The following is a 17,919-nucleotide window of genomic DNA, read 5'->3' as shown; positions in this document are numbered from 1 at the left end:
TATTTGTGGCTTGTTTAAAATTTCACTCAGCAGAATTTTGTACTTCTCAGGTAGTCAGTCGTATTTAAAAAATTATAACATGGGAAAAATTATTTTATATATACCCTTTTACCATTTTTCTCTTCATTAATCTGCATTCCTTCATTAGATCTAAGTTTACTTCTGGTTTTATTTTTCTTTTGTCTGAGGAACTTTAACATTTCTTATAGTAGAGGTCTGAGAACTTGCCAAATGCAGAGTCCTGGGAGCCAAGTAAATGAAGTATATCAAGAAGGAGGAAATGCTCAATCTTACTGATAGGTCCAGAAATGTAAGCAGTAAGAATTGGCTATTGGAGTTAATAACTTGTAATATGATGTCTGTTTTAATGAAAAGAAATGATTAGACAAAGGGAATGAAACTCTGTTCAGACATCCATTGACTAAATGCACATTCTCATGGATCCAGCAGTTCTAGGAATTTGATCAGAAGAGGTAATGACTTAATGTGGGCATGAAGGTTTCTTTGTAGTGGTGTATAAAGTAATAAAAAGTTTAATGTCCATTACTTCCTGTGTTGAGTAAGTAAATAATGAGATGAAGCAAACTGGTAAAACCATTAAAAATGAAAATGTGGGTCGTCAGTAACCTAACACATGCATGACACATGGAAAAAGCAGTGATTCAAGGGCATGTTTCAAACAATTTTTTCACATGTAGTTTTCAGTCTGTATACCAAAATGCAAATGATATTTGTCTTTGGGCAGTACTTTGGTTGATTTTTTTGTTTTTTAATATGACTTGGATATTTTCTTTTGTGAAGTGCCTATACAAATGTTTTACTCCTTTTTTGGTTGGGTGTATGTGTGTGTGTTTTCCTTATTGATTTGAAGTGTTGTTTTTGTTTTTGTTTTCTCCTTAATGTTCCAGATGTATTATCAATCTCTCAGTCTGTGGATTGCCTTTTTTTTCTTTTAAATTTAATTCTTTAAAAAAATTGAAAGGTATTTTACATATCATTAAATGCAGCTATTTCAGTAGTATGCAGTTCAGTGTTGCACCACCAGCATAAATCAGTTTTAGAACATTTTAATCACTTTTTCAGTCTCTTAATAATGCTTTCAGTGAACAGAAACTATTTTAATAGAATTCATCATATTTTTCTTTCTCATTAGTAGTTCCGTCCTGTTTAAGAAAGCTTGCCTATTCCAAGATTATGTTCTATGGTTTCTTCTAAAAGAGAAGAATTATTATTTTACCATTACATTCAGATCTGCAATCTATCTAGAATGGATTTTTTTCCCCCCTTGGTGAGAGAAGAGGGCCTTGGTTTTCAGTCAGGTTGAGACATAATGTGGGATCTGAGTTTGGATGCTATTTTGTTCTGTTGATCAGTTTGTCTACCTTTGTCTCTACATAGCACTATTTTAGTTACTATAGCTGTATAATAGATCTTGATATCTCATAGTGTAAATTCTCCAGCTTAGTCCTTCCAGGCTGCCTTGTTTTTTTATATTTTCATATGAATTTTAAAATCAGCTCTATTTATTTATTTATTTATTTATTTATTTATTTATTTATTTATTTAAATGTTTTATTTATTCATGACAATCAGAGAGAGAGAGATAGAGAAAGGCAGCGGCAGAGGGAGAAGCAGGCTCCCCGCTGAGCAGGGAGCCCAATGCGGGACTCGATCCCAGGACCCTGGGATCGTGACCTGAGCCAAAGGCAGAGGCTTAACCATCTGAGCCACCCAGGCGCCCCAAAATCAGCTCAATTTTTCGGAGGGGGGAAAATGACTGCTGGGATTTTGACTGGCATTGTGTTGAATTCATCATCTCGTACTCTTTCAAGTTTTTGGTGGGTTTAGTTTTCTTTAAACAGTATAATCTCTAATTGGTGCTCAATAAGTGGTAGCTACTCTTCTTACAAATGTAATTCATTGCTTTGTAATTTCTTCAGGTAGGTTTTGTTTTATGTTTGAATCTTAGATTAGTCTGCCAAGTTATACTTAAACACAACAATATAAGAAGTGATTGTAATGCAGTATGGTATTTCTCTGGCTTTGGCTGACATCATTGATAGATGCTTTAATTTTTTTTTTTAAATGATTAATAATGGAAGCAAAAAAGTAAAAATGTTCTTCTGGTTTAAACGCCCCCCCCCCCACCACTGAGCAGTGATATGTTGTAGGTGCTTTGCACATGTTATTTCTCTGTTCCTACAACATAGACAGTGTTATCCCTGCCCTATACAAGAGGAAACTGAATCCAAGAGAGAGAACTCACGTAACTTACAGGAAATCAGATAGTTTGTCATTGTCAGAGCGCAGAGTTTGCAGTGGGGGCACTGGGTCTCTTCAGGCCTGCTCTTTACACTTCAGCTGACTGACTCCCTCTGTGGTGCCATGACTCCGTGTCTTTTGACCATTCTTCTACTAACTTCTTTAAAAGCACCTTGTTTTTCTGGCTTCCTTTAGTGAATATGAAACATTTTACAAGTTTTACTTTTGTAGTTCCCTTCGAAGTGTTAATAAGCGCCAGGAAGCATGGAAGTGCACATTTTGCCACTCCCCTGTTTGCTTTCTCAGGGAGACTCCAGCAGACTTTTATCCATCCTTCTGTTGGACCTTTTTAAACAGTCAAATAATCAATGATGTGTTCTTCTTTTATTTAGGTAAATGAATACTTGGGTGATAAAGATGACTGCTTTTCTGAAAATAGATTTTTGTTTCTTTTTTTTTTTTTAAGATTTTATTTATTTATTTGAGAGAGAGAATGAGACAGAGAGAGCACAAGATGGGGGAGGGTCAGAGGGAGAAGCAGACTCCCTGCCGAGCAGGGAGCCTGATGCGGGACTCTATCCAGGGACTCCAGGATCATGACCTAAGCCGAAGGCAGTCGCTTAACCAACTGAGAGCCACCCAGGCACCCCGATTTTTGTTTCTTAACCATTTTTTGTGAGGGCCAGAAATTGTGTTGCATGGTGTTTTTTTTCCCCCACATTTTGAATCCTTGCTCATTGTAGACAATTTGGAAAATATGGGAAAGGAGTAAGCAGAAACAAAATTACTATATTTGTCATTACAATTCATAGGAAGATTATAATAACTTTAGCTAAGGTTCATGTCAACAAATATCTATTATACTTCTGTACTTCAGTAGTGTGTGAGGAATTATCCTAAGTGGTTAAAAATACAGAATGAATAACACAGCCAAGCATTTCTGCCCTTCGGAGGTTAAATTTGACTAAGGGAGCCCTTATAAGTGCCAGGATTCTCTTTTAAATTTTCTTACTCCCTCATCAAGGAGGCCTGTTTCCACTTCAGTTTTCTGGATGAGGAAGCAGGCATGGAGAGGTTGAATGATATGCAGCAGGATCTGACTCCTGCCTTAACTTTCAGGGACTAGTTTCTCTTTCTTTAGCCTAGAGCATATGTATCTAGGGTCTTGGCATAGAGTTTTTACTTTTTAAGTTTAATTTTAAAATCACTGTTCCTTACTATTAAAAAGAGATGTGCCTTTTAAGCAAATAGAAAATAAAATATACAGAGATAATATTGTTAGCATTTTAACACACCTTTTCTAGATATTGTTCTAAATAAATACTTTAACAGATTAAATTTTATTCATAAAGATGGAATCATACAGATGTATTTTGAAACCTCCATGTTTTTAAATTTAAAATATACTTTAGACCTTCTTTCATGTCATACTCTTCTAAGATAGTTTTCCCCTAACTTTAGACAGGTGAGTATAACCTTCACAGTTTTTGACATATCTGCATACCATTTTTCTTTTTATCTGCTGCACATGTTTAAAATATCTGCTTTCTTTTAAAGATTTAGAAAAGGGGACTGTATCACTGCATGACTAGAAAATCAAAGGCACTTGCTGAGACTATATGAAATTCTAGCCAGATACTGTTTGTTACAGTAAACTGAATAGGAGGCCAGCTCCTTTTGTTAAAAACAGACAATTGAAAGTATTAAAGAGATGTAAAAATATCTTTTGATATAATTAGAAGAATCGGAAGAAAGCTGAAAATTCAGGTGGTAACTTTTGCAGCATGGGATTCATTGTACTTTAATACCTTTTTTTTAAAGGATTTTATTTATTTATTTGACAGAGACATAGCAGCGAGAGAGGGAACACAAGCAGGGGGAGTGGGAGAAGGAGAAGCAGGCTTCCCGCAGAGCAGGGAGCCCGATGTGGGGCTCGATCCCAGGACCCTGAGATCATGACCTGAGCTGAAGGCAGTCGCTTAACCAACTGAGCCACCCAGGCGCCCCTCAGCTAGCAAACTTTTTTTTTTGTTTGTTTAAAGATTTTATTTATTTATTTGATAGAGAGATAGCGAGAGCAGGAACACAAGCAGGGGGAGTGGGAGAGGGAGAAGCAGGCTCCTGGCCAAGCAGGGAGCCCGATGCAGGGCTCGATCCAGGACCCTGGGATCATGACCTGAGCCGAAGGCAGACGCTTAACGACTGAGCCACCCAGGCGCCCCTGTACTTTAACACCTTAACCGGGGGTTTTCAGTGTTAAGTATTTTCACAGCAAGAAATAAAATTTATGTTTGGAACAACAACAAAAAATTTACATTTAGATCTAGTACATGTGAGCATGTGTTTTTGTGTGTAATTTATATATATATATACACACACACGTATTTATGTATATGTTTTATATATGTATCTGTGTGTGTAGAACATAACATACACTCCTATAATCAACCCAATGTATACTGTGTTCCATTGTGAAATTTAAGACAGCATGGGAGTGGGTGCCTGGGTGGCTCAGTCACTTGAGTGTCTAACTCTTGATTTTGGCTCAGGTCGTGATCTCGGGGTCATGAGATCCAATCCTGTGTCGGGCTCTGTGTTTGACTTGACTGCTTAACGGGGAGTCTGCTTGAGATTCTCTCCCTCTCTCTCTGCCCCCCCACTTATGCTCGTGCTCTCTCTCAAATAAATAAATAAATCTTTGGGGAAAAAAAGAAATCTAAGACAGCATGGATTGTAAGATATGCTATTATTTTACATAGCATTAAGAAAAAATCCTGCCATTTTTAATTGCAAGATGGCCATTGATTATAAGAAATATCTCAATTTCAGAGATTAAAATGTAAAAAAAGTATGTTAGAATTGATGAAATAGAGGATGTGCACTGTGTTCTTTTCTATTTCATCTTTTTTAAAAAAAATGCTGGTTATCCATTAAATTAATAATATAAACCACAAAATTGATATTATAAACCACAATGGGTTGCAAACTACAATTTGAAAAACATAATGAATCCTGACTCCTCTACTTTGCATAAAGATTATTATAGATGAATTTTAGATGTAAGTGTTAGAAGGTAAAGTAAAAACTTCTAGGCTACTACATGGGAGAATATATTTATGACTTTAGGAGAAGAAATATTTCTTAAACAGGACATAGAAATCACAAATTATAATAAAGGAAACAATGGATAAATTACACTTCATTAAAATTAATTGCTTCTCTTTATCAAAGACACCATTAAAAGAATGAAAAGTTAAACCCCAGATTAAGAGAAGACCTTTGCAATAAACACGTTTGAAAAACGACTGTAGAATATATAAAGAATTTCTAGATACCAGTAAGAAAAGACTAAAAAATAGTCAAAAGCTTTTTTAAAAAAACTTTTATTTGCTTTTATTTTTTATTTATTTTTTTTTAAAGATTTTATTTATTTATTTGAGAGAGAGAATGAGACAGAGAGAGAGAGCATGAGATGGAGGATCAGAGGGAGAAGCAGACTCCCTGCTGAGCAGGGAGCCTGATGCGGGACTCGATCCCAGGACTCCAGGATCATGACCTGAGCGGAAGGCAGTCGCTTAACCAACTGAGCCACCCAGGCGCCCTGCTTTTATTTTATACCATATCTATTCTTGGGCCATAAGTTTTTGTTTTCTTCAGTTTATTTTGGGATATCTTTTTCTTCTGTGCAGCCTACCTCTTCTGACTTAGGAACAGTTTGCTGCTTTTCAGTAAAGATCATCTCAGTGTGGCAGGGGGGTTCCACAAGTGGATTAATCTGACCATGAGCTCTGTAAGTTCTGTGCCACAGCTTGGAGGCTTTGTTTATCTGGATGTGCTCAATGACCAGAGAACGTACGTCTAAACCCTTTAGCTCAGCATTACTCCCTGCATTTTTAAGCATGTGTGGTAAAAATTCAGTACTCTTGGGCCACCAGCCCTATATCCAGCCCCCCTGTTTGGCCTGGGCACACCTAATGTCGGTAGCGATGGAGTGGCACACATTGTTTCTGTCAAGTTCATCCTTACGATACTTGGTGGCTTTTTGGTGGATGTGCATACCTTTGATGGCCTGGGCAGTTTCACAGGTCTTTTTAAAGTGAACGTGAAGATTTGAATCTCTTTTTTTTTTTTTTTTTAAAGATTTTATTTATTTATTTGACAGAGAGCGAGAGAGGGAACACAAGCAGGGGGAGTGGGAGAGGGAGAAGCAGGCTTCCCGCTGAGCAGGGAGCCTGACGCGGGACTCAATCCCAGGACCCTGGGATCATGACCTGAGCTGAAGGCAGACGCTTAATGACTGAGCCACCCAGGCGCCCCAAGATTTGAATCTCTTGATTTGCACCTCTTGATTTGCATGCTTTTGTGGGGTTTTGGGGTCAAGTGAATAGTGAACCATTTTCACAGATCAGGTTAGGCCACTTATGGAAAGAGCTGGTACAAAGCTTTAAAGTGTCACTTTACAAAAGAAGATATCCAAATGACTGATCAATTTGTGAAAAGGTGTTCAACATCATTAGTCATCAGGAAAATGGAGATTAAACTACAGAGAGATACTACTATACACCCAACAGAATGTTTAAAATTAAGCAATAACACCAAACAGAAAACCCAACCAAGCAAAAAAATACACTCCATACCTGCTAAAGAACAACTAGAACTCACATACACTGCTGGTGGGAGTGATTATTAGAAAGAATTACTTTGGAAAAGTTGGAAATGTATATACTTTATGACCTAGCTATTCACCCCTGCTGTAGACCCGATAGAAATATATACCCATGTACACCAACAGACATGGCAGAATTATTTTAAATGCCAAAAGGGGAAGTGTTCATTAGCAGTAAAACGAATAAATAATTTTTGAAATCATATGTAGCAGTAACAGAACTGCCGCTGAATTTAAGAATCTCAAATCATAATTTAAGCAAAAGAAGCCAGACTCAAAGAGTATATATGATATGAATCTGTTTATTTAAAGTTCAAAAATAAATCTATGCCTCTATGGTGATATTAAAAAAATAGTGGTTACCTTTGGGCATTAATGACTGAGAGGTAATATGAAGGAAGTGATATGAGGGAAGTATTTGGGACCCTGGTGATGTTCTTTATGTTGGTCTGAGTACTAGTTACACTTGAGAATTAAGCCCTTTACTATATTATACTTCAGTAGAAATGTTTTAAAAAGAACTAAAAATTTCTCATAATATTTTAAAAAGACACTCTGTTGTTGGACGTTCACATTGTTTTCTGTTTTTCCATGTTATAATGTTGCAGCTACTATTTTATATAGGTCTACAATTCCTTAGGATAAATTGCTATAAGTTAAATTATGTCCAGTGTTATGTAGTACTTTTTGAAGTTATATATTGATAAATATTCTCTGAAAAGTAACAATTTATAATCTTACCAGAGAGCCCAGTTCCTATATAGTATATAGAAATAAAAGTTGCTGATATTTGGTAGGTGAAAAATTGCATCTCTTCTTTTGTTGTATGTGTTCATTTTTAATGGCCATGTAAATTTCTTGTTTAGAAATATCTGTACTTACTCTTTGCTTATTTGCCTATTAAGAAATTAGTTTTGGTTTCCTGATTTATTAGAAATCTTTATATAGGGATTCCTGGGTGGCTCAGTCGGTTAAGCATCTGCCTTCGGCCTAGGTCATGATCCCAAAGTCTTGGGATCAAGTCCCGCATCCTCCCTCTGCCTCTGCTGCTCCCCCTGCTCGTGCTCTCTCTCTGTCAAATAAATGAATAAAATCTTTAAAAAAAAGAGAAATCTTTATATAGTAAGTTATTTATCATACATTATAATATTCCTCCAGTGTATTTGTTTCCTGTATTGATTGTGAACATTCATGAGTTTGAATTTTTTCATCTAATCAAATCTACATTTATTTCTATGTTTGGTATCATGTTTAGACAGCCTTTCCCCTCTTCCATAAATTTTTAAAAACTCCTGTGTGCTTGCTTTTAGTAGTTTTATGGTTACAGTTTTTCACACTTGATTCTTTTTATCCATAGTATATATTGGAATCTAATATGAGGTAGCATTTTAGTTTTTATTTTAAATACTTTTTTTTTTAGTTATCCCTTTCTCACCAGTTCAAAGCTCTAACTTTATCGTATACAAATTCGTAAGTATAAGTGAATCGGTTTCTGGACTTCCTATTTTGTTTCATTGATCTTGGCTTTGCCAATTAAAAGCACTACACTGCTTTAATTATTGTAGCTTAGAAATATTTTTAGTATCTAATATAAGCATTCTCCTCTTTTAAAAAATAATTGGTGGTGAAGAAGGGAAGAAAAATTTTACCCTATATTCATTTTTCCAGATACTTCAGTATGATACTGTACCTAGCTAGACATTTGAATGGAACTTGCAGGTTAGATAAACTGAAACAAAACTTTCTACTATATATAGAAATCATGTAGCAGTGATTTCAAACTCCCAGTGAATTTACATTTTTAATTAATTTTTATTTTAATTATATTATGGAAAGAAAACAACTGGTTTGTTCCTATGTTTTGATATTTGTGTGGAGGGACAAGAAGGTTTTTGATTGAGCTGTGTTTAATGGTGGCTGGAGTTGTTGTTTTAAAAAGTCATCTTTGCATAGCTGTATTTGTGGCTCTCTTCCTTCTGAGTTGTAAGAATAGTAGGAGAGAAGGGACTGCTTTTTTGGACAAGCTTGTCGCGTCTTTTTCCAAATGAATGTTTCTGCCTCTTCAGTGATCTCATTTCCCAGCAATGTGTTGGTAAGATTTAGGTTTAAGGGGGAAGCATTTTAGGCTACATTAGGGGCCTGGGTGGAATTAACCGTAACAACACAAAGGTGTTTGGTTTGTTTGTGCCAGTCATTGTTCTGTTTATCTTTGGAATTTATGATATATAGTGACTGGTAAACTAGACTTCCATATTTCTGCTTGGCCTGATCTTAAATATACAATAATCTTTTCCTGATTTCTAACTGTATTTCAGATTTCGTCTGTGGCCCAGGATGCTCTATCAGGTTTTTTTTTTTTTTTAATGTCCCATTAAAGTCTTTTGTTTTTTTATTTGGTCTACTTGATCTGTCAAAGACAAAAAGGTGTTTTAAAATTAGAAAAAAAAAATTGTAACTTTTTTCCTTGATGTATTTTGTGGAATTTTATATTCAGTATTAAGAGTTCACATTAACCTCTTCATAAATTATGGCTTTTAGAGATTTTAAAAACTCCTTGTCACTCAGTGATCTGACTTGAATATTGTTCTCCTTGTGCAATAAAGACTTTTGCTTTCCTTTAATTTGAATTTTCCTGTTCTGTTTTTGCTCATTCCTTTTATTTACCCTTTGTGATTTTTGTTATGCTTACCATTGTGGGCAGGGGAATGCCCAGATTCAATTTCATTTTATTAAAATTTGCTGGTTGCAGCCCATTAAATTAATTTCATAGGCTACAACCAGCAGTTGGAAAACACCTGAGATGTGTCTTTCTGTATGGAAAGTACATTGATTTCTGAGTAGAACAGACCTAGATCTGAGTCCTACATCTCTCATTTACTAACTGTGTGACTCTTAATCACTTAATTCTCTGTTCCTCAGTTTTTTTCTGTAAAATTGCAGTATATACATTCATATTTTTTTCTGAAAATTAAAAGACAGTGAATGAAACAAGCCTAGGTTAGAGACCCAATAAAGTTAACTAGGAGCATTTTACGTTATATACCTGTCATTCTTAATGCCTTAAATCCCCAAATTTTAAAACATTGGAGAAAATGGCAGCATGTTCCCATGTTTTCCAGATCCTTTGTAGGGTGGTTTTTTTTTTTTGCTTCCTGTCAAGAGTAAAGATTCTTTTTGTATGAAAATCTTACTTTTTTTTTTTAAAGATTTTATTTATTTATGTGATAGAGCGAGAGAGCACAAGCAGGGGGAACAGTAGAGGGAGAGGGAGAAGCAGGTTCCCCGCCAAGCAGGGAGCACGATGTGGGGCTCGATCCCAGGACCCAGGGATCATGACCTGAGCCAAAGGCAGACGCTTAACCATCTGAGCCACCCAGGTGCCCCGAAAATCTTACATTGTTATAAGCATTTCTCATCATGAAACTCATAGTGCAGAGTTTGCAGCTTTTTTAAAGTAGGAAATTTATTCCTCTTATATAACTCTTCAAGTAGAGAATTTTCCAAGTGAAATATATTCTGTTGGTGGCACCTACTGGCAAAGATAAATCACTGCTTAGAGCTTACTGTACCTATACACAGACTCACCTCATATAGTAAGTAGTCTGGGAAAGATGATGGGGAATAGGAGAGGAATATATTGTGTTTACCAAAGTGGTCATTTCCTTTGTCTCCCAGAAGCATTGGTCCAGTGAAGTGGGAGGAGGAAGGACTTAGGCTATGCATTGCCTGTGGATTGCCTTAGTCTGGTGTTTGCCAGTATGTGCTGAGCTATTGTTAAAATTAGGTATTATTATAAAAGGGAGGTGTCCCTGTCCAACAAACTTGGGAAAGCTAGGTTAAACTATCTTAACCGGCTGTCAATTATGAGACATTTCTGAGCCTTCAGTATCTTAATGAAGTGTGTTTTAACTTCGGGGGTGGGGAGGGAGAGTGCCAGGTGCTTTTGTAGCATATGGCATTTGTCAAACTTTATTAGACCCTGGGGCCCCCTTTTTTTTTGTCTGAGCATCGAGATATCACCTGGAAGTGACCACTTTGATAAACACAATATATTCCTCTCCTATTCTCCATCATCTTTCCCAGTCTTACTTACTGTATGAGGTGAGTCTTTGTGTGGGTACCATAAGCTCTCAGCAGTGACACTCGTGGGAAATGATTCTCTGAACAGTATAGCTTGAGAGCAGCGTTTTCCCTCTGGCATCTTCTCTTGAAGGCTTTATAAGAGAAGGAACAGGCATTGGATTCTTGTAGTATTTGGTAGTTCTGAAATACCACATATTGGGATGGAGTCTGTTGTGATGGTATCAGTGCAGTTTCCTTACTTAGGCTGGTGCTACTACATAGACCACATCATTTTGCCATTGCGGTCTTTTTAATGCAGAGACATAGGCGTGTATATACACTAACTTTTGTATATGACTTAAAGGTATTTGTAGCCCTTATCCACACCCCCAGGCCATCTCTAGCAAAGAACTCCGGATTCAGATTTTCCCCAGTATGAATTTAATGGCAAGTGGATCTTACACCAGAACTTAGATATCTACATATTCCATGAATTACTTGGTGATGGTGATATCAGACTCCATTTGAAGAAATCACGTACTGTCACAGGGGCCAAAGGAAAGACGCCTGAAGAGAAAGAAAGGCCAGGCTTTAAATGGCAATTCATTAAGTACAGCTTCCCAAACAGGCCACCCCCTTAGAGCAGTGGCTCTCAAGTATTGCTGCTGGTACCTTCCCCCCTTGCTTCTGGCATCCAGCACACAGAGGCCAGGGATGCTGTGAACCGTCCTATAGTGCACATGATGGGTCCCCCAAAACACAGAATTATCTGACCCAAAATGTCAATAGTCCTCAAGTTGATAAGCCCTCAAGTCTAGCTGCTGCTTCCTAGATTGAGTCTTTCATTGGAAGTAGTATCAGAATAGGAAGGTCTGCATTTTTATTTACATGTAATGCTGCTTGGTAGATGTAGGAAGAAAGTGATGGTGATGAGAAGGGTAGGAAGTGAATAAGTCAGGTTTGTATTTCAAAGAACTTTCCTTTCCCAGAAGTGTTGAAGACTTAATGAGGGTTTCGGCTTTCAGATTGGTTTAACTCATAAAGTTTCATCTGAGAGTATGGAGGTAGGAAAACACCTTTCTTTTCTTCTGGCAGACTCATTGTTCTTTCTTACCTCACCCTTGAACCTGCGACCTTGTGTCTATTTTAATATTTAAGGAGTAAAAGTCAAAGTGATTAAGAAAAATTTTGGCTCTTACAAGAGAATTTTCTATTCATGCCATCCCTCCTTATCCTCACAGTCCCATGTTGTAGGCTGACAAAGATGGGGAATAGGAGAGGAATATATTATACTTAGCAAAAGTGGGTATTTCCTTGATCTCTCAGAAATATTTGCCCAGTAAAGTGGGAGGAGGAAGGGATTATGCCATGCTAGTGTCCTAGTCCAGTGTTTGCCAGTATGTGCTGAACTATTACTAAGAGATATAGAAGGGGGATGTCCATGTCCAACAAACTTGGGAAAGCTGGATTAAACTAATTTAACATGATTTAATTATAGGACATTACAGAGCCTTTAGTATCTTAATGAGATATTTTGTGACTGTACGTGTGTGAGAGAGAGAGGGAGAGGGAGAAAAGGGGGTGAGGTTGGGAGGAGAGAGCATGCACAGGAGCATACAGCATTTGTCAAACTTAATTAGACCCTGGGACCCTTTTCGCTCTGAGCATCTCTTGTGTCACCTGGAATACTCCTTGGAAATGCTCCTTTGATCAGTGTAGCTTGAGAGCAGCATTGTCCCTTTGGCAGCTTCTCCTGAGGGCTTTATGAGAGAAGTTGAAAAGATATGTATGATGGGGGAGCTATTCTAGCCACCCTAGGGCTTTATTAAATATATTTTTATTAAAGTGTATATCTTTATTCACTTTTATCAGGCCTTAAGAGAATAGTTGCTATTTTTATCAGAGGGGTTGTTTCTTTCTCAGCTATATAAATAAACACCATTTCTCTGTTTTGGAATGAATGAAAGGAAGAATTAAACTACAAAGAGGTTGTTTCTTTTGTAGTCTGTGGGGACTTCTGACTTTTATTTCCTCCCTGAGTGAGGAAGCTATTTAGGTAGCTTAGGTCAGAATAGCTCTGGTGGGTTCAGACTCCTCCTGTATAACAAAAGTTTCTAGTTAAAAACACTACATTTATGCATCCCTCATACATTTCCTGGGGTGCCTGAAGATGGGGGCAGGGACCTCCCATCTTTCCTCTACTTTATATACTTAACTTTTCATGTTTCCAGCCATACTTTCTTCTTCTCACTCTCTTAGAACCGAGGACATTGTGACCTTGCAAAGATGGCTTTGCAACTATCAGTCAGACCCAGAAGATGATGTACCGAGTCACTGTTCCCCCTTTATTCACTCCCCTGCCAACTTTATTAATCCCAAGTCCTTCTAGATAGCAGTAAAAGGAAAATTACATGGAAAAATACTACTTTTGTTTTTCTATACTCCATCTTCTTCTTCCCATTCAGGATCATTTATCTGTCTTCACTCTAGACTTGTTTTGGCCTCTTGGACACATTGCCTTCCTCTCTAGCTCTTGGCTTTCTCATACAGGAAGCCTGGCCCTTCTGCCCCTCTCCCCCATTGCAGACCTTGGCGCTGTGGGGCTTACAAGATTTTAGTGAGGGAGCCAGTGGATTTTCTCTATACGCAGCCATCTGGAGCTATTCTCTCAAGTCTGAGGTTAGAAAAGTATGAGAAGATAGCACTTGGGGGAAAGTAGCATCTTCAAAACAGGACATAAACAGATTTTTTTGAATACCAGTTACACACCAGGCACTGTGCTAGGGAGTCTGAATCCCCACAACACTTTTATATGGTTTGTATTTGTCCAAAGATCGAACACACACACACACGCACTGATGAGTGACCAGATTGGCATTCCAACGTCTCTCTGGTTTCAAGGCCTTTGACTCTTGTACTACATCATACTGTATCCCTCATCAGAGCCAGCAATGTGACCTACAGTGCACTAGTGTTCAGTGGTATTTCTTCTGTCATTACCCACATTGGGTTTTTCAAACAGATTGTTTGAGAATACTGTATGGGTTTGAAGACTTGAAGAAAATAAAGGAAAAATAGGGAAATTTTGAGAGATAGGCTTATCCCCAAAGGCAATAAACAGAATCTTGTAAACATTCATAACTTAAACAGATCTGTAGGATCCTTTTGAATACTGCTACGGAATGTTATAAATTTTATACCCTAATGTTAGAATTTTAGGTTTGGGAAGGAATCTTAGAGGGACTTAAATTGTCATTCCTTTCAGAGCACAACTCTCCTACTTTCCCTTCTCATTAAGTTTCCATTTAGCCATTAGGTAGGAGCTTCAAAAGGGAAAATCCAATCATGTATAATCTCCAGTTAATGGGCATCTATTGAGCGACTAGGTCACCAGAAAGATTACACAGTGCCTCTTTGTGCAGTAAACACAAAAATCAAAAGCTAATGCATTCCCAAGGCAAGCCAGATTGTTACTGGCTACCAGCATCCTCCTCTTCAGGGAAAAAGTTGGGGTACCCACCATGCTTGCTAAGGGAGATTGTAAAGCCCGTCCAGAAAAACAAGGTTATCAAGGGAGGAAGGAGAAAAGCAGAGAGGGCTTCCAGAGCTTTGTCAGTCCTACTTGCTGAATGATGGTTGGGATGGATTCCTGAATAGCAGACATTCTAGTTAAATGCTTTGAGCAATCATCAAGAACTTAGTGGGTCTCTGGGCTTCTTGCCACAAGTGAAAGAGTAACAGTGACGACTGAGGTAGAGCCTCAGTCCCAGTCCCATAATTTAGCTGTTTTCTAAGCATGCCCAACCTTCATAAATAAAGACTTTATGCTTACTTTTGTCCAGCCACTAACTGTATTGATTTATGAAAGATGAGCACAACCCTCTTGACCCAAAATGGCACGTGTTAGTCACAAGCCAAATAGTTCTTGGGTTTGTGTCAATACATTCTAGTTTGGGATTTCAAAATTATATTTTGTTGTAGTTATTTAGGATTTGTAAAACTCGGCATAATTCAAATAACCTGTTTTTCCCCCCTTAGAACACTTCAGTTATGGAGGATCAAAATGAAGATGAGTCCCCAAAGAAAAATACTCTTTGGCAGGTAGGAATGACGACGCACAGATAAGATAGCAGTTGACTTACTATAGATAAGATGCTCCCTCAGCTCATGTCCTCAATAAAAACAAGAGCCAAGCATTCTCCTTTGTGCATTTTTGCTAGTTTCAGAATTCACCCTAATTTATCTTCTGTTCCTTAGGGAAGTGTCATTATGAATAGTAAAGAATTTGGGGGTTACTACAGAGATTCTGAAGTGTCTGTAGCCTAAAATACTCAGTTTATTGCCACGGGCCAAGCCAAAGGTGGTGTCCTTTGTCACCAGAATAGTACCATGCCATACCATTGTGTGCATTGGTGACTTAGTCTTGCTACCCTCACCCTTCTCCCCCATTTGTTAGTTTGCTCTTTCCTTTTAAACTCTGTTTTCTTCTCCTCTGGCTCTGTTTTAGTCTGCCTGTTTCCCTCCCTATCCCCCAGGGTTTTTCTGTTTTGTTTTTTGTTTGTTTGTTTTGCCAGTGGGGGAATGTGGACAGTGGTATGTAAAGTTTCATGATTTGATCCTTTCATCAACCATTATGGTACAAATAACTTTTCCCTTCATTAAAGACACTATTAAAAGCAAAACAAATCTTAAATAATGTTAAAATATTCTCTGGGTTCATTTTATTTGAAACAAAAGGAGTAGATTAGTTAGTAAGAATAAAGTATGCCCAACAAATTTAAGGTGGAAATGAAACAAAGCAAAACAATGCCAGGAAGATGCTTCTGGTCCCAGCAGGTGGTTAGAAGTAGAAATGGAAAATGTGCTGTAGAATTTACTATTTGGGGGAACTGTGTGCAGACTGACTTCTGTTCCTCCTTCACATTTGTTATTTTCCAATAGGAGTCTCTTCATTTACTATGGATTTTTCAATTCACAGTGGCTCTTAACACTTTGGCTTTCGGTTTTTCTTTCATAAGTTCTGCTTTCAGTCAACTAGTTATTCATATGCCAGTGCTGTAGGGAAGCTGGGTGGTTAGGAACCCTTCTGCTGTAGATGAAATAATAACCCTGTTGCTTATCAAATGAGATAATGGATATGAAAGTATTTTGTAAATTATAAAGCAGTACACAAATGCAAGTTGTTACCATCATCTTTAACCTGTTACGAAAGCAATTATTTTGACAAGTTATAATGAACAAAATATAGAAAGAAAAGAGGAAGGAAAACATACAGCTCTTTTTCTCAAGAGTAGGCACATTTAGCATTTTTGTACATATCCTTTACTCTGTCTTGTGTGTTCCCCTTCACACAAGTAACTATAATTATAATGCTGTATAAAATTGTGCATCTTGCCTTTTCTTTCTTAACATGATTTCATAAACATGTTCTCTTGTTATTAAAATCTTACTTTATAAACCTAATTTTAATGGCTCCATTATAGTACTCTATGTAGATGCATTATTATTTGCTTTAGCCAGTTGCCTGTAGTTGGGCAGTTATTTCTAATTTTTCTGTTATAACATTATGGTGAACACCCTTATACTTAAAAGTAGCAAAGTAGCAAAGATGCTCCTTATGCCAGCAGATATTCATCACAGTGAAGAATTTTCATTTTTTTCTGACCTTTCAATGTTGATTTTTAAGGTCTGTCAGAGGTCTTACTATAAGCAGCATCAAAAATTTCTGTTCAATGCTGCCCTCTGGTGGTACCCAGTGTCAGTGAGCTCTCCTTCACCCAAATGACAAGGGGAAAAAAAATGGTACTCCATGTCGTTGAGCTTTTCCTCACCCAAATGACAAGGGAAAAAACATTCCTAGAGAAGGAGGTGGTAAGATAAATGGGGTGGGAGCCGAAAGCCTTCTGACTGTACCTCTAAATGTGGACATAAATCTTGCTTCAGGCAGGTATGATATATAAGATTTTAATAAGGAAGGCCAGACTTCTATGGATATTTATGGGATGGATTCAGTCCATTCTAATTTAGGGGACATAGTGATAACAAAGCTGTTGGTTCTTTCTGTGTGGAACTTCTGAGATAAGCTCCTAATGGAATTAATGCATGTTTGTAATATAACTCTTCAGTTATCAAAATTCTCTTCTATGCTAGTCTTTTTGGTATTACACATGAAGGGGCTATCAAAGGAGTGATGGGCAGATAGCTTGGCAAATGTTTGATAAAAGCATGGAGGTAATTTTGTTTTTAAACAGATGTTATTGAGCCTTATAGCATCAGTGACAGTTGTGGCTTCAGTCTAGGCATTCCTGTTTGTTTTTTTTTTTCTGTTGCTGTTGTCAGATGCGGTGTATGTAGTTTTCATTTGTAGAACAATATACTGGTTTTGTGCAAGGACCATGTAGATTTGATGAGAAATGCACAGTTAGTATAGGAGTCTGTGGGATATCATAGGCCAACTCTATAGGATAAGGATCATTTCAGGAATATGTGGTTTACCTTGGGTGACTTTAGGAGTAGGTGATCAAAAAAAGGGAGTGAAAGTCTAAACTTTTTTGCCAGCAGTCTAGTAACCCTGGATACAATTTGGAGATGGATTCAGTTTTTAGATTGAATTGCCTTCAGGTTTCTTCATTAGATAGACCAGTGGTTTTCAAAGTGTGTTCTGTGGACCAGCAGTGTCAATACCACCTGGGAACTTGTTAGCAATGCAAATTCTCAGGCTGCATTCCAGACCAATAGAATGAGGACATCTGTGGTGGAGCCGGGCAATCTGTGAGTTAGGAAGCCCTCTTGTTACTGTGATGCACACAGGTCTGAGAACCACTGGCATAGAGGAATATAGCATTGACTTTGGTCTTTGGGGAAGTAAAACAATCATTGCTACTTGGCCAAGTTGAGCAAGTTCTCTAAGATGGTTATCTAATAGCCCC

At 37.5% G+C, this 17,919-nt stretch overlaps 1 protein-coding gene across 7 annotated transcripts in view; it reads left to right on the top strand.

Annotated features, from left to right (window-relative positions):
* The window catches only part of FBXW11 (F-box and WD repeat domain containing 11), a 123,253-nt gene that overhangs the window by 65,555 nt on the left and 39,779 nt on the right, over positions 1-17,919 (top strand). For 4 of the 7 annotated variants that reach the window (XM_035014217.1, XM_035014226.1, XM_035014261.1 and 1 more), the window contains one exon: positions 15,029-15,091. The exons of the other annotated variants lie outside the window; for them this stretch is intronic. In XM_035014217.1, the coding sequence (XP_034870108.1) occupies positions 15,029-15,091 (63 nt within the window). The remainder of the gene's footprint in view (positions 1-15,028; positions 15,092-17,919) is intronic. 7 annotated transcript variants of the gene reach the window in all.

The sequence above is a fragment of the Mirounga leonina genome, unplaced genomic scaffold, assembly GCF_011800145.1.
Source record: "Mirounga leonina isolate KUSES-001 unplaced genomic scaffold, KU_Mleo_1.0 Mir_104, whole genome shotgun sequence".
Taxonomy (NCBI): domain Eukaryota; kingdom Metazoa; phylum Chordata; class Mammalia; order Carnivora; family Phocidae; genus Mirounga; species Mirounga leonina.
This window is presented reverse-complemented; position numbering and strand designations above follow the sequence as displayed.